This window comes from Pituophis catenifer, unplaced genomic scaffold (assembly GCF_029215685.1).
Source record: "Pituophis catenifer annectens isolate HBS135680 unplaced genomic scaffold, rPitCat1.0.hap2 SCAF_2, whole genome shotgun sequence".
Taxonomy (NCBI): Eukaryota; Metazoa; Chordata; class Lepidosauria; order Squamata; family Colubridae; genus Pituophis; species Pituophis catenifer.
This window is the reverse complement of record NW_027256882.1, coordinates 44,508,491-44,526,699: the sequence shown is the minus strand read 5'-3', so window position 1 is coordinate 44,526,699 and position 18,209 is coordinate 44,508,491. Positions and strand designations below refer to the sequence as shown.

Genomic DNA, 18,209 nt, shown 5'->3' with positions numbered 1-18,209 from the left:
AACCCTCAGTCTCTTACTTCCTTGTTGCACTAGGCCTTTGAATCTCAGTCGGCAGAGTGGAGTGCTTGGCAGGACAAGTTACAAGAGCAACAAAGCAGGAGTCCAATGGTGGCAACCTCTAATTTTTGAGTGATATGACTCCCAGTTTCCCAATAACTATCCTTATGTTCAAATTTGCACTTTCTCCTAATGCGTTTTCAAGGGAAGTTTATTTGTCATCTCTACGAGCCAACATGGATAACCAGAATGGCAGTGAAGTCTTCTCATCACTTCCAAACTCTCAATCTTCACTGTTATTCAGCTTCCATCTCATTCCCCCCCCCATTCCCTAATTGCTAGTTCTTCCTTCTTTTGAACCCACATACAGTATTAGGATGCCAGCCATATTGATTTGATTAGAGGCAATGGAATATTTACGTCATCACATTTAAAGGGTGCCAACTAGGGAAAGGCTGCTCTAAGCCCTGCCTTTGCTTTTTGATCAATACAGGAAATGTACATTGGGGATGGTTCCAATCAGAGGACTAATCAATAGACACTGTGGAGCAGAGAAGCTAAACAAAAAAGCAAAAATAATGGGGTTACCTACAAACAGAAAATTACAAAATGTTTGGGCAGGTCAAAAGATTTTGCAAGTGACTCAGGGCACTTGAATGATAAAAGCCTTTCGTAGAAGTACTCAGGAAGTCAGTTAGACTTCTGAGATGGTAGTCTTCTTAATGTATAAATTACAGCTTGGCAAATTTTCAGAGTTCTAGCACTGCTATTTGTGTACCCATATACGTTAAAACAGCTTCTTCTGAATCTTTACTTTTTCTTAAACAAAGGCCTCTTTTTATTCCTTACGGCAATTGGATTTTTTTCAAACTTCTGCATACTGTTTAAAAAGCAGGATTTTCCCAGAAACATGTTCCTACGTGAAGTTTAATTGTTACTAAGTAAGAAAAAGGGTATTTTCAAACATGTTAGCTAATTTGGCAATTTTGGACTTTAGGACACTATCACAACAGCTATGGAGAATGGGAACTCTTTTATATTCCAGTGTATTGTGATTTGTAGTAAGATGGCCAAAAAAACAAAAGAAAAAACCCCAAGGTAAGAACCTTGCAATGTGTATACTCCTTCCATAAATCATGGGGAAAAAGAAGCTATACAAAATGATCTGGAGTGGGAAGATTGCAGCTTGAACTATCCATTAAATCGGGGGTGTCCAACATGGCTGGAGTTGAAGTCCACAGGTCTTAAAAGTTGCCAAGATTGGACAACCCTGAATTAAATCTTACACCATAATACAATGTGTTGAGGTTTAAGGCTGGGTTAAGATTTCATTTATATAATATGGAAAAAAATATAGCTTCACTACTGCAAATAGGCAACATATTATTGATTATATTTATGTCCTGGCCATTCAACTGGAGGTAGGAGGCAATAGGGATCTTCTTACATTAAACTCCTACAGCAACCACTGAGATAGTCTTAATTGTATCACAAATGAGTTTCCATGGCTGAAGATGATAAATTTTAGACTCAGAGCCCCCCCGTACTAGTCCATCCCTTTAACTGCTGCTATTGCTTTCTTTTCAGCGCTGTAAATACACATAGTGAAACAAAGCGTGTTGTAGAAACACATTCAGTTCATAACAAGAAAGAACAAGGATATCCTGAAAACCCTGATTTATAGCACTTCCTTTGGCTAAGAGTATCAAACTTACCAAAAAGATAGAAAGAACGAAAGTTTTAACTCTGGTTGTAATTAATTCTACCCTGGTAACCTGGCTGATAATCTATGCCAGAGTGGCATGGCAGCAGACATAATGCACACAAAAACAGAAACAAGCAGCATTAAGTAGAATTTAATGACTCAGGACCGAAGACAAACACCAACTTTATACAAACGGAGAGCAAGACAAAGGTTTCCTAGGAAAAGGCCCCGGACAGCCTCATTTGGTTACAGCAATTCTGAGGGTGGGTGAAAGGGAGAAGGAGCCAAATATTTAAATAGTGGTAGTGCTGGCAGTGGCTTTTCAACCCAAGGGAACCGCGAGGGATTAAAAACAAAAATTCCCAAAATTACGGAAGATAGCCGAATAGTAGAAGGGCAGCCACAGCTCTGTAGCCTTTGTGAAGGATGAGAGGGGAATAGCAGGTGCCAACCATCAGCCTCCTTCTCCCTGACAAGATGACACAATGCTGGTGAAGGGACCGAGAGAAAGAGGGAGCTCTGCTTCTCTCCCACGGGCCGATTCTATGGCCAAGATGGTGTCCTGAGCTCAGGCTGCTGGGGAAGAAGAGATTGGGAGAGCAGAGGAACAGGCAGCGAGGGCATGGAAGTTTGTGAAGCAGGCACCGTGGTATGGCAAAGTGGGAGAAGGCCTCTTAGGGGCAGAGACCAATGGCCCCTTCCCCCTTGGCTTACAGCAGGGCAGGCTGGGCATGTGGAAGCGCATCTGCTGCCTCTCTGTGCAGGATGAACCTAACCAGAGCTCGGAGGGAAGTGGGAGTGGGAGAACAGGAGCTTCAGGGATTGCACTGGGGGCTCACAAAATTTCCCCCCTGCATGCCGGCACCACAGAGCAGCTTCGGGCAGGGGACACAAAAGGGACTTTTCCGTCTGGCAGGAGAGGAGGAGGCATGGGTGGAGCAGAAAGTGCTTGTGTGCTCAAAAAAAGGGTCACAGCAGCTCCTCCTCCTCCTTCTCACTGCAGGGGTGCGCCAGGGAGTGGTGTGGGGGAAGCCACGAAACCAAGCCTTCATATGTACACTGCCCTCCTCCAGCACACCATGCTTTTAGTCAATTTCCTCCATGTTGCTGTAGGATGGTGCGGGGTGCTCTGCAACCCCTTCTGGTGCCAGGGCAGGAGCAACATCAGTTGTCAGGCTGGGTCCAAAGGAGGGAGAGCTAATGCCCTGCAAATAGAACAAAAGATTAGACAGAAACAATAAAACCGCAGAGGATCCACAAAAGTTATTTATTTTCTCTCTTCCTCCCCTCCCACCCCCCACTTCCCACAGAGGGATTCAAGCAAAAACATTTTGTTCCATTAGAATCTGAAATGATCAAAAGCCACAAAGTACATATTTATGTATCAAACTAAGTTAGGCTTTTATTAAAACCGAATGTGGTAGAAATAATTATAGTCTTGAAAGATGTGTGATGTTCCAGAACAAGGACCAGACTATTACTTAGAAGCCTGTGAAATTTGTCTGTGAAATATAGTTTAATTTCAGTTTGTATTACATATGATATTCACACGCACAGACGCACCCACAGCCTTACCAATAAGTCCCTTCTGTATAACTCCTGCCTAATCACTTGTTAATCTAGGATTGTCTGATCTATTCTGTACAATTTGGAAAACTCTAAGCCAAAGTAACTTAATTCTACAACCAAAAAATAAAAATAAAAATAAAACGGAGGGAGGCAATCTGTATGAATTATACAAATTAGCTCTTATGATTAGGTGCTTTTTTCAAGAGGCAGCTGGACTTTCTAAACCAGAAAGTCCAGTTGCATCTTGAAAAAAGCACGGGGACAACCATGACTTGGATGACTGAGAATCTCCATAGACATTATGCTGAAATATTCTACTACTAGCAGAGAAGGGCAAATAGCTTAAACTTTTACCTACTGACTGTAAAATCCAATAAACCATTCAGCTTTACGTTTTTTCACCCCATACATTTAAAAGCATTTTTGTAGTTCTTAAATCAATAAAGGCAAACCAAGCCTGGTTGTTTAGGTTAAAACAAGAGAACCATCTTGGGGTCAACAGTCACATTCCATTATGTGGGCAGGGCAACTTGTTAAACTACTTGAATACAATGGGGAGTGCCCACATATTTTGCTCTCCTTTTCTTCTCTCTTCAATTTCTCTCTCTCCTGTTCATCTAGGGCAGGATCGACGGCTCATTCCTCTTAGGGATTCTGCACCCAAATTCCTCCCCATTTGCTTTCTGAGACATCACCTGCATGTAATTAATAAGGTGTGCAATGCTATTGATTTGATTTTTAAAAAATCCTTTAGAGTCCTTGGGGGAGCAAATGCAACCCCTACAGAGAGTAATTTCGCTGTTAAATCCATAGCATTGCAAAACTTATTAACTCCTTAAGGCAGCTGCAACTTTTTTTTAGAAGCACGGAAAAAGACCCCCCTTTTCTGCTTTCAAATCCAAAGCACTACCCAGCTGCTGGAAATTAGCCTTTGCTGCGGACTGCCCATTCTTGTTTTAAATCAACACTGAATTTCATAGCAGCACACAACAAATTCTGAGCTGCCACTAAATCATAGAACACACGGAAGTTCTCTCCTAGCACTGAGTCTCCTTCTGCCTTAATACCATTTCCCCCAAAATAAGACAGCCCCTGATAATAAGCCCAATTGGGCTTTTGAGCGCATGGCAATAAGGCCAAGCGCTTATTTCAGGGTTCAAAAAAATATAAGACAGGGTCTTATTTTCGGGGAAGCACGGTATTTCTATAGCTTTTGCTTTGTTGCAGTTTCTTTTTTCACCAGCACCAATGCAACTTTAGAGGTCAATATGAAAAATATGCACGGGACCAAAGGGACTGGAAGAAATCTGTTACTTTTAGAAAAGCGGCTGCTGAATGGAAAAGCAGCTGACAGTGAAAGAAAGAGAATCAACAGTGAGTTTAGAATACCTTGATTTTTATTAAATACAATAAATAAATACAGTGAAAGTTTTTCCCCTGCACAATGCTAACTTTTCGTTCACCAAGCCAGTGGAGGATAGTTTAGGGGCTTCCCTTCTCCAAAATAGAAAGGCTCCCACCAGATCTATGTACTGGCAGACCCTGCTCGGTGGCATTACTACAGTTAGTAACTGTTCATTCCTTGGGACACAGCGAGAATAACCGACCATCAGGAACAGTTAACCTGAAATCTTTTCTCCTTCCCCAAAGAATCTGAAAAGATTCTCTGAAACTACTCCTAGGAAGAATCTGTAAAGATGTTAGGAATTGGACTGCATATGAATAAAATTAATAAAAATTAACAAAAGGGTGAAACAAAGAATTTTACTCATTCCAAGTTTATGAGTTCTCAACTCTGACTCCTGGCTAAAGCCGAGGCCCTATATCAAGCTATTTGAGCCAGTAGTCTGAAGGCACAAGAGACATTTTATATCCCAGACTGCAGGGCCAGATTAAAATACTACAGGGTCAATCAACAGTAACTCCCTACTTTTACTTCTACTATATGCATGCACAGAAATAGGCACGCAAGCATCCACAGAAATATGTACAGAAGCAAAATGCAAGATAATGAAGGAGAAGGAGAAAAAACAGTGTTCCTTTACACTCATATCCAAATACAGTTGCATAGCTAGATCAATATCTAATATGCTTTTTTAAAAAACAGGGGAGGCTGAACTCTCTGGTTACATCATGGTAAAGAAATCTAACCCACCAATGTTTAGAAAAGCCAACAATGCATTCTCCCTCCCCCAATAGAGGAAAAGATGGTCATTAAAAATCTTTGACTTCCTTCAAACAAGGGGCCAATGACTAACTGAGGAAATTATCAGTCTTGCAATAACTCTCTCAGGGGATGTTGGTGTCAACCAAATTAGGGGAATTCTATCAGGATAGATGGCAATCAGGTCAATCTTACAACCATATCATTATGGACAAAATATTTATGGATCTGCAGACTCTGTTAAGCCAGAGTCATTTGCTAGCCCTTGATTCATGTGATGTAGTTTTCAAGAGCTATTTAGGGAAGATTTAATCCAGAGAAATGCCAACTATCTAGATGCTGAGATGAGAACTTCCTGTGACTGTAAATCCATGTAATCAATCAACTGGAGAGAAAGGGCACTGGGCCTGGCGCCTTCAACATAGGACTGGCATTAGGGCTTCATCTTGTGCTACTTGGCATCCTAGCCACTTTGCTACAAAAATGCCGTAGAGGACAACACTGCAGTAAGATGGCTGCCATCCTCCAGGTGCCTTGCTACTGCCGCTACCTCCAGCGGGTCTGATAGATGAGCGGGTAGAAGACATTGAGGAAGAGTGCCACAATGGCCGCCATGGTGCCCAGGACAAAGTATCGGACATGGCCTTCATCAGGACACTCTGAGCTGAGTTTTCTTGTCCTTTGGCTGCAAGACCTCCAAGGGTTCCTCATCAGCCTTCTGGCAGCATCCTCTTCAGCCTCCAGTTCCTGCCAGAGCAGAGAAGCCTGCGATGTGGAAACCTGCGTCAGCACTTGAGGAGAACATAATGGCAAATCCCTCAATCACCCATGCTTTGCCCTGCTTCTTTTATCTAATTTATACAGCTGCCCATCTCACTTGCATGTGGCTATCCCGGAGAGCCTGCCCTTCATACTGCCAGTTTTCTGAAACAGCCTATATATTTCTTCTGCCTGATTACAATTCTAATAGTAGGCCATGTTCAGATAACAAGGACCTCCTTGGGAGAGAGTGAATAGAACAAGCCACATGAAGATGGAGGAAAAACGTATCAGTTAGGCATCCATGCTGGCTGGCTGGCTTGGTGGAAATCTTCCCAGTCTGCCAATTTATTCCATTCAATAAACACAGGCATCAAGTAATCACTGTTCATGCTTTCTTGTACGAACAAAGGACATTCAGTTGGCTAATCAGTCACACTGAGTGGGAACAGCCAGTCACAGACAAGCATTTGCTGATGAGAACATGAGGACCTGAAGATAAATCAGTAACATCCAAGTATGTGCAGGTGAGAATTTTAAAGGATGAGAAGCCTAATCAACAGTTCAACTTTGGTAAGTGAAAAATCATAAAGGACCAGTCTGAGATGATAAGTAACTATAGTAATCTCCTTTTCTCTTTAATTAAAACAGATGCATAGGAGAAGTTAGTCACGAGGTAATCAGTCATAGACCATATTTTCATGTGCAGGACGATCCACTCAGGGCAGTCAGCCAATCACATTGATTTTCTACTGATATTTAAAGTCAAAGTATCCATACCATCTTTCCCCATTTGGTCCCCTGGGTTCTGTGGACAGGTGCTGCTTCTTCCCGAGTTCTCAAGTTTTAAAGTTTGTTCTGGGAAGAAAATGCTGGAACTGATGTAAGGGCCTGCTGTGAGTGACCATAGGCATAAAAGGAATCATGGCTTAAGCATAAAGACCCTCTGGTCTTTCTGGGCCTATTTCTCCTCCACAGGTATATGGTTTCCAGAAGCCCTAGCAGACGCCAAGATCAAAATGGACCATCAGCAAACTGTAGGCGGTTCAGAAAGGACAAGGCTAATGCAGCCTGTATTTCATATCCTTGGATGAAGCCCAACTTAACCTTCCACCTAGGAAGCCATCCCAGGTTGGATACCACTATACCACATGGCTGCAGAATCCTAGGGCATACCTGGAACCACAGCCACACTTGTATCTGAAAGTCCTCATTTCTAACTATGCTAAGATCATTGACAACATCTGTGAGAAGCCCAGTCCCACCATATTAGGGGATGGGAATAAGGGAGAAAGAGAAGGGAGAGGAATCTAACAGGAGAACTGAGTGTGTAAGAAATTTATTTATATCCTGCCTTTATTATTATTATAAATAACTCAAGGTGATAATATACTTAATACAGTATTCATTCCTCCTCTATTTTCTCCACCACAACAACCGTGTGAGGCGAATTGGGCTTGAAGAGACTGACTGGCTCAAAGTCACCAAGCAAGTTTTCATGCCTCTGACGTTGCTGGCTTCTTGAGTTCTGTTGTGCTGCATGATCCCCAACAATTTACTATTATCTCTTGTAGTACATTTTCCACAGAGATAATATCTTTTACCACAATCGCTCTAAACTCAACTCCGCAGTTCTGAGCCGGTGTATCCCTTCTGGCTCCTGAGAAGAAAGCATCTCTTCACCCCCCATTCCAACAGACACACACTCGCAAGCATTTCTCATTTTTGCAGTGTTTTTCCTGCCATCTTATATACTTGTTTTTCTCCAGCACTTCACTGGAATATACCAGAGGACAAACAGCACCCACAGCTCCTCATGGCCATAGCTGCAAGCAGGGCCCATCTCCTCAATTGCCAACAATGAAAAAAAAATATTAGTTCAATCTAGTCTTCCCAAGGTGGACTGATGGAACTCCTCACCTGACTGGCTGCTGCTTCTGCAGATTGGGCCAAGTCTGCACGGGGGTCTGAGGGATGAGGGGGTCCTCGAGGGGGTCTATCTACAGGAGAATTCCGTCGGCGGTAGAAGAGCACGTAAGCGTATCGGGTCACGACCTGGCTTTCATCCACTGTAGTCACAGTGCTGTCATCAAAGAGCCGCCAACCTGAATGAAAGGAGGAGAGGGATAAGCATGGAGTCTTTCAAAGCACAGGCTGCCTACTGCAGAGGCGTACTACTTCTGTTCCTGCCATCTCACATCTTCTAAAGTTATACCTCTCTTTTAACCTACACACTCAAATTTAATTTGCACCTTAAGTATTTTGATAACCATAGTTTTGTCTTGCCATCAGAACTGCATTCATGAGTGCTCCTCTCATGGCAGCGATGGCATATTGGAGGAAGGAGTGTTGGTCAGCAACGTTGTTAAAAGGAGATGCTATTCTCACTGGTCCTCCTGTTAAAATGTATTCAGTGCAGGGAGAAATATTTAATGATGCTAAATTTGACTATCTTTTCTGACTTGTGATAAATAAACCAAGCATCAGGAGGACAACGTTGCTAACAGAAAAAAAAGGGGAGAGATGGTAGCAACTCAGGGAATGGCAATTTTCAACGATTCCTCCTTTGGTCCATTTTGCCAGCTTCTCTGCTGACCAGAAGATGCTAGAACTCTATCCTGTTTCTCTAAGAGCAAGGAGACTAAGTAATCAGATCCCACACTCTGAGCAAATTATACATGAAACAACGATAGTCCTGCTTAGACCTTTTCCAGCAAATAATCCTCTTTTGGGGGTGGGTGGGGGAAAACGTCAGTATCAATATCCTACTAAGCACATGCAATAATTAATCAGGTTTCTACCCTCCATCTTCCTAATCCCCAAATGTGGAAGGAACTTTTATTGCATGTGACCCGCGAGGGCAGAGGAATTAAAAACAGCCATTCTGAATTACTGTCCAATTCCTTATTACTTTGGAGCTGGACTGTTCTTGGATATTTCAAGTTGATCCATCACTGTACCAAGCTTGTTCCAATAAGGACAGAGGACCATTTCTTTCTCCTTTAAAGTGAACGAAGCAGGCAAAACAACACCGAAGAGCGGTGATTTTTTCTATAATGGAGGGAAAGTATCTTTGAATATGCTGCTTCAAAGGCCGCATCAGGCTAAATACCCCAACTAAGCATTCTTCTCATTTCTGGCCTTGCCTAATTCTGAATAATGAGATATTGGCAGAATCTGTTGAATCTGTGACAAATTATCTACTATTTTTTATACTCTTTTTGTCCTCTGCCAAGAAAGATTTTTTTTAAAAAAGTGAGAACACTCCCAGAGGAGCACAGAGGAAAATTCAATGTTCCTCCTCTGGAAAACAGCTAAGGGCTGTCAATGGATGCCAGAGAACTTCTTCAATTGGAACTGAGGTCATTGAAAATTAATCTCTAAGGTTGCCTGATCTATTAACCTTTCTGTTTGCCTGATGATATGAAACAGAATAGAATTAACAAATATGCCTGGGGCCATTTGGATGGGCAGGCTGAGAGCAACTAATGGTGCCTCAGAGATTTATGATCCCAATCACATCGCTTACATATGGCACAACACTATCTCGCTGAATTCTGCAGATAGATCCATTAGATTAGGAGGAAGGACTGAACTAAAATTTAGATCTGCACTGTGCCCATCTGAGGGGAGTGAGATCTGCTGTGACTTGCATCCATTGTACACAATTGTTGTAGAACGACAACAACAAAAAGATCTAAGGGCTGGGAATAGAAAAGGAGGGTTTTTTCCCTCCTGCAACTGGATGTGCAATCTTAAAAGTCATATGAGGTTGATCCTAGGTTTCCATGAAACCCTAGTAGGAAACAGAAAATCCCTCTTCTACATGGATTCCCTGGCTCACCTGTTGAAGATCAGTGGAGCTAAAGCCTTCCCCTACTCACCTACATCACTACGTTGGCTGTTCTTGTCACTAGGCAGCCGGGCGTAGGCTGTGTAGTGCCCACCAATCATGCCCCCATAGTGATTGATTACTGCATACAGATCATACATGGGCAACTGCTGCTCATCTTTCTGACCAATGCAGAACTTGCTCAGGTCCAAGCTCCTAAGGATAGAATAGAGCAAGTTAGATAGTTGCATACTTTGTGCCTAATTCCATTCCTATCTCTTTTTCCCCTTAGAGGCAACCCTGTTTGCCAACTGACATTCTTTACTGAGACAATCTTCACTGTCTCTTTATCTGGACTTAAACTCGGATCAATAAAAGCCATACTATTACAGAAGATTGAATACGGGAAGACAGCCATTGGGTCATATATAAAAGAATTTTGAGAGTGCTGGAGTCAAGTTTTGCTTTGAACTTAACTCTCTCTTGTAATGGAGTGGGCATCCAATCTGAAATGGATCGGGGCCCAAATTCTGATTTGAATCCAGAGGGAAATCATCTCGTTTTGTCAGTGGTTAATGACTTGTTTGCCTCTATTTTTTTTTTAAAAAAAAACCCCACAGGTATCTTCTTTCTGGAACAATCATGTGACCATGCATGGTCTGATAATCATTCACACAACAATTATAAGAAAAAAAGATGAGTCTTTGTGCTGTTCCAAATACACATCCAGGGTTTCGTTTTTGTTTTCAGAGCAAAGAAGACAGAAAAAGGAACCCAACATTCTTAGTGGATGTCTCTGCTTCAAGAATTTCAGTCAGAATTCAATTACTCTTTATGAAAGAGATTGAAAGAATTCTATCCCATTAATCAAATTAAGATTCCTATAATCAAGAGGTCTCTGATTTAGGCGATTAGATTGGGATTTCATGCTTGGCATATTCTGCTTAAAAGATCAGATAACTAATGATAAAAAAAAGTGTAGAACAAGTGCAATAAATATGTATTTATTACAATACAGTATTTCTATACCGCTGACTCTACAAAGACTCATGATAGCTTATATATACTGAAAAAATTATAATGTAAAATAACTTATACATTTGTTAAACATAAAGATTTTAAAAAAGCAATTCCATTTTCATCACTCTCATTCAATTTGCCAACATCCCTTCCATGGCTCTCAGGGTAACCTTTAAAGAGGGGTGGTCCCTTTTTTGCTTTGTTCTGATTTGGAAGTGTTTGAGAATGAAATAGTTCCCTTACATCTTGCTGATGTAGAGCCCGTTTTGCCCTTTAAAAAGCCTGGCCTTCTCCCCTTCCAAAACTAGGTGGAGATATTGTTCCACCTCAACAAGCCATGCAAAGTTTGGGGTTGCCCTTCTCTTGAAAGGGTAGCGCACTCTTGCTGTAGAGACTAAAATACTAGAAGAGCCAATGGCCTTATTCAGCATATGGTTTATATGTTCTGCCCAAAGAGGAATGTCGCCATTGCCTGAAGATAAATACACGTATAGCTTTTTTGCTTTCAGACTGTTTTGGGTACTCCACAATCATGCTCAGATATGGCAAGCCTTGGAGTGATCAACATGACTTCTGAGGTGGCTCGCTTTATGAAATATGCTCCAAAACCTCCCCATTTAATTCCCAGAGAGAAAAATCAAGTGGATGTGGAAGATGGGAAAAATAAACTCAGCTCATTTGTTTCAAAGTGAGATTAATTCAAAATAGTAGAGAAACTGCTGCTACAAATACGAAGAATGTTAATGTGATAAGCTGTTTTTACAGTGAGCCTTCTTTCATCAAATAAATGGTTACTGAAGACAGTAAATATATCCCATTCCTGGAGCAGCTTTGATATACACCCCACCATCCTGTCCATAAGCTGAAGCAAAGTAACAGTGCAGAGTTGAATTCAGCTCCAAAGATGATTAGATTTTCCTCAGCTCCTGTGGCTCAATTACCTCAGAAACAGACTACAGGTAGACCTTGCCTTTTTGTTACCCTTCTTCTATTCTCTTCTTTCCTACATGGAAGAAGCAGTGCCTTTCTCCATACAAAGGAAGGTAAGAAGCGATAGCTCTCTCTTTCCTCCTGTTCAGATGGCTTTCAAGAAGAGATCATTTTTCATTTTTTTCATTTTATTGGATTTATATACTGCCCTATTCCTGAAGGACTCAGGGCGGTGAACAGCCAAAAGGTAAAACACATGTAATACAAAATTTAAAAAGCCATATAAAACACATTAAATAATTTGGCCCATACAAATTAAAACCGCTATTGTTTTAAAACAAATTTAAAATTAAATAATTAAAAGGAGGTTAGGCCAGGCCAGCCTGTTGAAATAAAAAGGTCTTGAGGGCCCGGCGGAAAGTGTGTAAGTCCGGGATCCTCCGTATCTCTGGGGGAGCTCGTTCCAGATGGCAGGTGCCCCCACGGAGAAGGCTCTCCCCCTGAGGGCAGCCAGTTGACACTGTTTGACCGATGGCACCCTGAGGAGCCCCTCTCTATGGGAGCGTACTGGCCGGTGAGAGGCCACTGGTGGCGGAAGGCAGTCTCGTAAATAATCAGGTCCTAAGCCATCTGTCTGCCCCTGGCCCACAGAGATCAAGGTCTCTGTGGGCCAGGGGCAGATAGATCCTCTTTGAGTCTCTTTCCACATTTATTCACCCTTCAAAATGGTGTTGTAGAGCACCCAACCTCCAATGCCAGAAAGATCAAAGGCCCAGAACTAAGGAGAAAGAGTTCACCAAAAGACTGTCCATCTCTTTATGTGTTAGGTTAATTTAGGTCCTGAATTTATGACAAAGCCCAAGTAGTATAACCCATCCTTTGTTACTCAGAATGGTCCTATCTAAAGAACTGCTTGGGTCTCCACGATGTTAAAGAGATGAATAAAGTGACACATCTTGCCATAACCTCACCTGACTGGGAAATCCACCATGTCGTTGATCTTGTCTCTCCAAATGAAGCTGCGGAAGGAAAAGCGCTTGAGCTGTATGATAAGGATGTTGGGCAGACGCCATAGCATCAGTTGCTTGGATGCCTCACGGTGCTGCTTACACTTTGGGCAATACCTGTGGAAAATGGAGCAGGTAGAAAGATAAAGAAGGTTCCTCAGTATCTCCTGCTGTTATTGTCAAGCTACAGAGTTCTGGTATTCTCACTAAAGGAAACCGGTGCAATGGCCCTTGGAACAGCCACCTCAAGAGAAACGTATCTTTTCTTTTATGTACACCAAGTATTAAGGATACCAGCAACTGTACCTTGTTGCTGGTATCCTTAAGATTTATATTGACTGTTTCTCTATGACTATCATTAAGTGTTGTACCTTATGATTCTTGATGAATGTATCTTCTTTTATGTACACCAAGAGCGTATGCACCAAGACAAATTCCTTGTGTGTCCAATCACACTTGGCCAATAAAAAATTCTATTCTATTCTGTTCTGTTCTATTCCTATTCTATTCTCATCGTTCCTATCATCCCATCTCCTCCCACTTATGACTATACGACTGTAACCTTGTTGCTGGTATCCTTAAGATTTATATTGACTGTTTCTCTATGACTATCATTAAGTGTTGTACCTTATGATTCTTGATGAATGTATCTTCTTTTATGTACACCGAGAGCGTATGCACCAAGACAAATTCCTTGTGTGTCCAATCACACTTGGCCAATAAAGAATTCTATTCTATTCTATTCTATTCCATTCCATTCCATTCCATTCCATTCCATTCCATTCCATTCCATTCCATTCCATTCCATTCCATTCCATTCCGTCTAGCACTAGAGAGTTTTCTAAAAAAAAAAGTATGTTTCTTGGTTCTACTTGAAAGGGCTTGCTATTGGTTTCTGATAACTAGTTTGTTCTTAATTGTTATAAATGTAAGAATGTGCTATATTGATAGTGAATTCTATATTTTATATGTTTTTATATAGCAAATATCATAAGTGATGAAGTCAAGCAAATGCTAGTACTGCAAAAAGTGTGCTGGGGGTGGGTATCTCTTTTATGGAGCCCAAGAGTAGAAGGGGCCAAAGGTGTGTGCTCCTTTTTTGCATCCTGGGGTTAGAGATACTTAAGGTGCATCCATTTCATCCCTTAAAATTCAGAGCCCATAGACCAAAACAGGTCCTGCAATGCAGTCCTTGACGTGTCACATAAAGCCTGACCCACTCTCTCAAGCTGCCAGAAGTTTTGCTCCCCCTGTTGCTAAAGCTCATAATAAAATTTCTATACTCAATGATGATCACAACAGGCACAATTAAGTATAAGAAGCTAATTTAGCAACCAATGACAAAATCTGAACTTAATTAAAAAAAGATTTCCATGTTCCATCATTTAGTGAAGAACATGATGCACCTAGGTAATTTATCCTTGACAGCTGGGTACGTCTGAGTGACAATCCCAATAATTACACTATTTATCAGAGCTTTCCATCTTGTTAATGCTCTTCTGCAGTGCCTGGGGGAGACAGATCATAAGGCTGTCAATCCTTTTGGCAATTTGGGCTAGAATCAAGCAAAGTAACATCAGAAAGCTAGGCTGGGTATGGAAAGCACAGTGTCTGGTGGCTGTCCTAGATTATTTGCCAGCTAGTGCTGTGGAAAGATGCTATTTTTACTTCATGGTCAGGGGGATGCCATAGGTTCTCTTTTGTCCTCTATGTTCCTTAATGTCAATATAAATTGCTGGGGGATGTCATCTGAAGGTTTGGTGTCCTGAAGGCGAAGGTGTCCTCAGTATGCAGGTGACAGATTGCTCATTAATACTTAGGAACCCTGAAAAATGAGAATATTTTGGCCTGGATGAAAGAAAACAGAAATTTAATTTTGGCAGGATCACTGGCTGAAGGAGAGGAGGCTCCTCTAGGTGGAGTAAAGAGACATTCCAGTTTGGAGTCAGTTCAGGGAAGGAAACATCTGTATTTGCTAGTTTTCAAGGGAAGGCAACATTCTTGTAATATAGATGATCAGCAATAAAGTATCTACTTGGTCCCATTCATGGATTAGTTCTGGCTGTTTGCACCAGACGTTAATGCAGACAAAATTGTAATGTAGAAGGACTCTCTGAAACTGAATGGAAGCATTCTACTGGTTTTGGATGTGTCCCTTCACCAGGCAACTCCTTCTCCCGCCTCCCCATCCTTGGTCTGCAGCAAGCTGTTATTCTGTGTCCAAGTGCAGATGGTGGCAGTAGCTTTGAGTGTCTTTCATGCCAGATTTTCTTTCAGTCAACTCAAAAGTGCTGAACTTTTTAAGCATTAGGCATGTTGAAACAAAGGGACACACTGCTTCCACAAAGAAGGTTTGGCAAGACCTTCTGACCTTCCAGAGTGTCACTGAGGGTACGGGACAGAGTTTATTTTAAGGGATGGCCTCCTTCCCAATAGAAAGCTAAGTTTGGATCTTATTTATTTCAGTCAGAGCTTGAATATCTTTATTGTATTAATCACATAGTTCTTTATCATTTATAAACTGCCTATGGGAATTTTTAAAATTTATAAATATAAATGTTTATAATTTCAAAATGTTTTGACATGCTTATAAGGCATGTCAAACACTTTGAAATATAACAAAAACAATTTGTCCGAATGTCTAATTTATTAAATGAATCTGGTGACGTATAAACACTGTGAAATAAACGAAGTATATCTTGCCTCTCTGTTTATGCAACACTCAAGAAGAATTACAGCAATTACAAATGCAAATTGGAAAACAAAATTAAAAAGTACTCTAAGTCAAGGCAAAATTAGAATTAATGCATTTAACATCCAAACAATTCAGCTAATAACCAAATGCTTGACAAAAGATATTAGTTTTTGCCATTTTTCTAAAGAATGCCACTTGGACAGAGGGGGCCTGGGATACCACACGGGAAGTACACCCTACAGATTGGTGGATGTGGAAAAAAGCTACAATTTTTTTTTTTATTCAAACACATAAACTAATTCAGAGGATTTTAAATATTAATATACTAGAGGTCTTTCTTTTGGGATTGATGGACAAACAGTTGGTAAAGTCATGAAACTTTATTTTTGTATATGATAGCTGCACAGTAAGATTATTTGTAGGTACACAGATGGAAAGATTCAGCATTATCCATTATGGGGGGAATGCTTGATGAAGATGATGGAACTTGCTGAGATGGCCACATTGTCTTCTTTGATTAGGGACAAGACAATACCTATGTTTATTGCTGATTGGAAACCCCTTATGGACTTTTTGTGTAAAACAGAAAAAACTTACGATTTATGGTTTTGATTATTAGACAGGAAAGATTATAGAGAGGAGAATCATAATGTAACTCTAGAGAAAGGGCAAATTTAAAATTGTACTTGTAACAACTATAAAGAAGGTTGGAAGCCACTTCTCCATATCTTTTTTTCTTTCTTTCTTTTTTTGTTTTCTTATATTTTTAGCTTTTTCTTTGATTTCTTTTTTTTTTTCTTACTTTGTATTAGCTTGCATTAGTTTTTATGTTCCTTTTCAAAACTTTCAGTAAAACCAGTGGTGAAATCCTCTGCAGGTTGCCACCAGTTTGCTGCCCGCACATGCGCAGTGCGCACCAAACACGCACTTCATGCGGAAAAAGGAACCTTTTGAAGGTAAGTAGAACAGTGAGGGGGAGGAGAACAGCTGTGCCGCGTGATTTAATCATGTGGCACAGTTGATCATCAGAAATACCAGTTTGGATGAACCAATAACTGTTTTTTACTGCCAGTTTTCCCAAACCGGTAGCTTTTATTACTACTGGTTCATCCGAACCGGTGAGAACCGGTAGCATTTCACCCCTGAATAGAACTATATGGAAAAAAAGGGAACCATATTTCAGAGCCATATAAGAGAAGTTCCTTTCCCATGTACAAAATAATCCAGGCTTTGGCAGTGTAGTGATCATCAAAAGGGCCTCTCCTACTGACCTCAGTAACTAGGCAAATTGACTGGTGGAGTGGTGGAGCCTCAAAGAGGCAGGCCCTAAACTTTTTAAGATATGTGGATGTCATGTCCCAGAAATCTCTAGTCACTGTTTTGGGTGGGGAATTCTGGAAATTGAAGTCCAGACATCTTAATAGAATAGAATAGAATTCTTTATTGGCCAAATGTGATTGGACACACAAGGAATTTGTCTTTGGTGTGTATGCTCTCAGTGTACATACGAAGAATAAAATTAATAATGAAAATTATAATAAAATTGATGTTCCTAAAGTTGAGAAACACTCTGCTAAGTTATTCAGCATGTTCAACATCAGCATTAATAAGTTCAATTATGCTTAACATCATATATTTCTCCTATCAGTCAGCAGTCTAAACACCATTTTTTGCACCAAATTCAATTTTCAAATGCAGCTCCATAGAGAGTATATTACAGTAGTCAAGACCTGATGTAGCAGGAGGTTGGATTAGAAGACCTCTAAGGTCCCTTCCAACTCCATTATACCCAAGGTGTCTGTAGCCATCACTAAGTCTAATAAGCATAGGAACTGTCACATTGGTGTACTAGTGAAAGTGGGAAACGCATGCTCCTTACCAGAGCCATCGTATGCAGATCCAGAGAGTTGAGAGTACTTTCAAAGGGCAAACCTGCTTTTTTTTGAGAGGAAAACCCCATCCAAAACAAGCTTCACTTCAATCCTAAATCCCACTTTCTCATCTAAGCAACATTCAAGGATGCACAGCGCTTCCTTGGAATTAGATGTTAATTGGAGCTTTAATCAAGGTTAATTAAAACTGTGACAAACCACAGCACAGGGGACGGGATACAACCTTAAACACCAGAATTTAGATTTATTTATTTTACTACCAATCAATTTTGGAAGTACAATTTTGTAGCCTAAACAGAAATCCCACAAATCTCTTCCTTACCAGGCCTCCTCAGGGGCTAACACCTCTGGCTTGGTGAAGAGATTGAGACACTGTTCCAGGGTGAAGTGTCCTGCCCTGGCTGCTTCGCTGGCAGAGCCTGGATCTTCGACACACTCCAGCTCCTTAGACTCGACCAATACAAACTCCTTCATCCTTTCATTATTTTTCCACACCAGGGCCAGAGAACAGTCATCTGTCAGATCCAAGGGGGCATCTCCTACAAGGCAAAAAAGGTTAGAGGTGCTGTTGCTCATTCCTCCATGCCGGGCCTAAACAAGCACCCAAGAAATAACAACTCAAGAGGTAGTTCCGTTTTT

General features: G+C 41.1%; 1 protein-coding gene across 3 annotated transcripts in view; it reads right to left on the bottom strand.

Moving 5' to 3' along the window:
• Positions 1-1,837: 1,837 nt before the first annotated feature.
• Positions 1,838-18,209, bottom strand: part of USP19 (ubiquitin specific peptidase 19) — a 42,034-nt gene continuing 25,662 nt past the window's right edge. For 2 of the 3 annotated variants that reach the window (XM_070936782.1, XM_070936784.1), the window contains 5 exons: positions 17,893-18,109; positions 12,948-13,100; positions 10,079-10,242; positions 8,115-8,299; positions 4,667-6,200 (listed from right to left, as the gene is read on the bottom strand). In XM_070936782.1, coding sequence (XP_070792883.1) covers positions 5,982-6,200; positions 8,115-8,299; positions 10,079-10,242; positions 12,948-13,100; positions 17,893-18,109 — 938 coding nt within the window. In that variant the 3' untranslated portion in view covers positions 4,667-5,981. Of the gene's footprint in view, positions 2,908-4,666; positions 6,201-8,114; positions 8,300-10,078; positions 10,243-12,947; positions 13,101-17,892; positions 18,110-18,209 lie in introns of those variants that run through there. The other variant, XM_070936783.1, reaches the window with a different exon arrangement.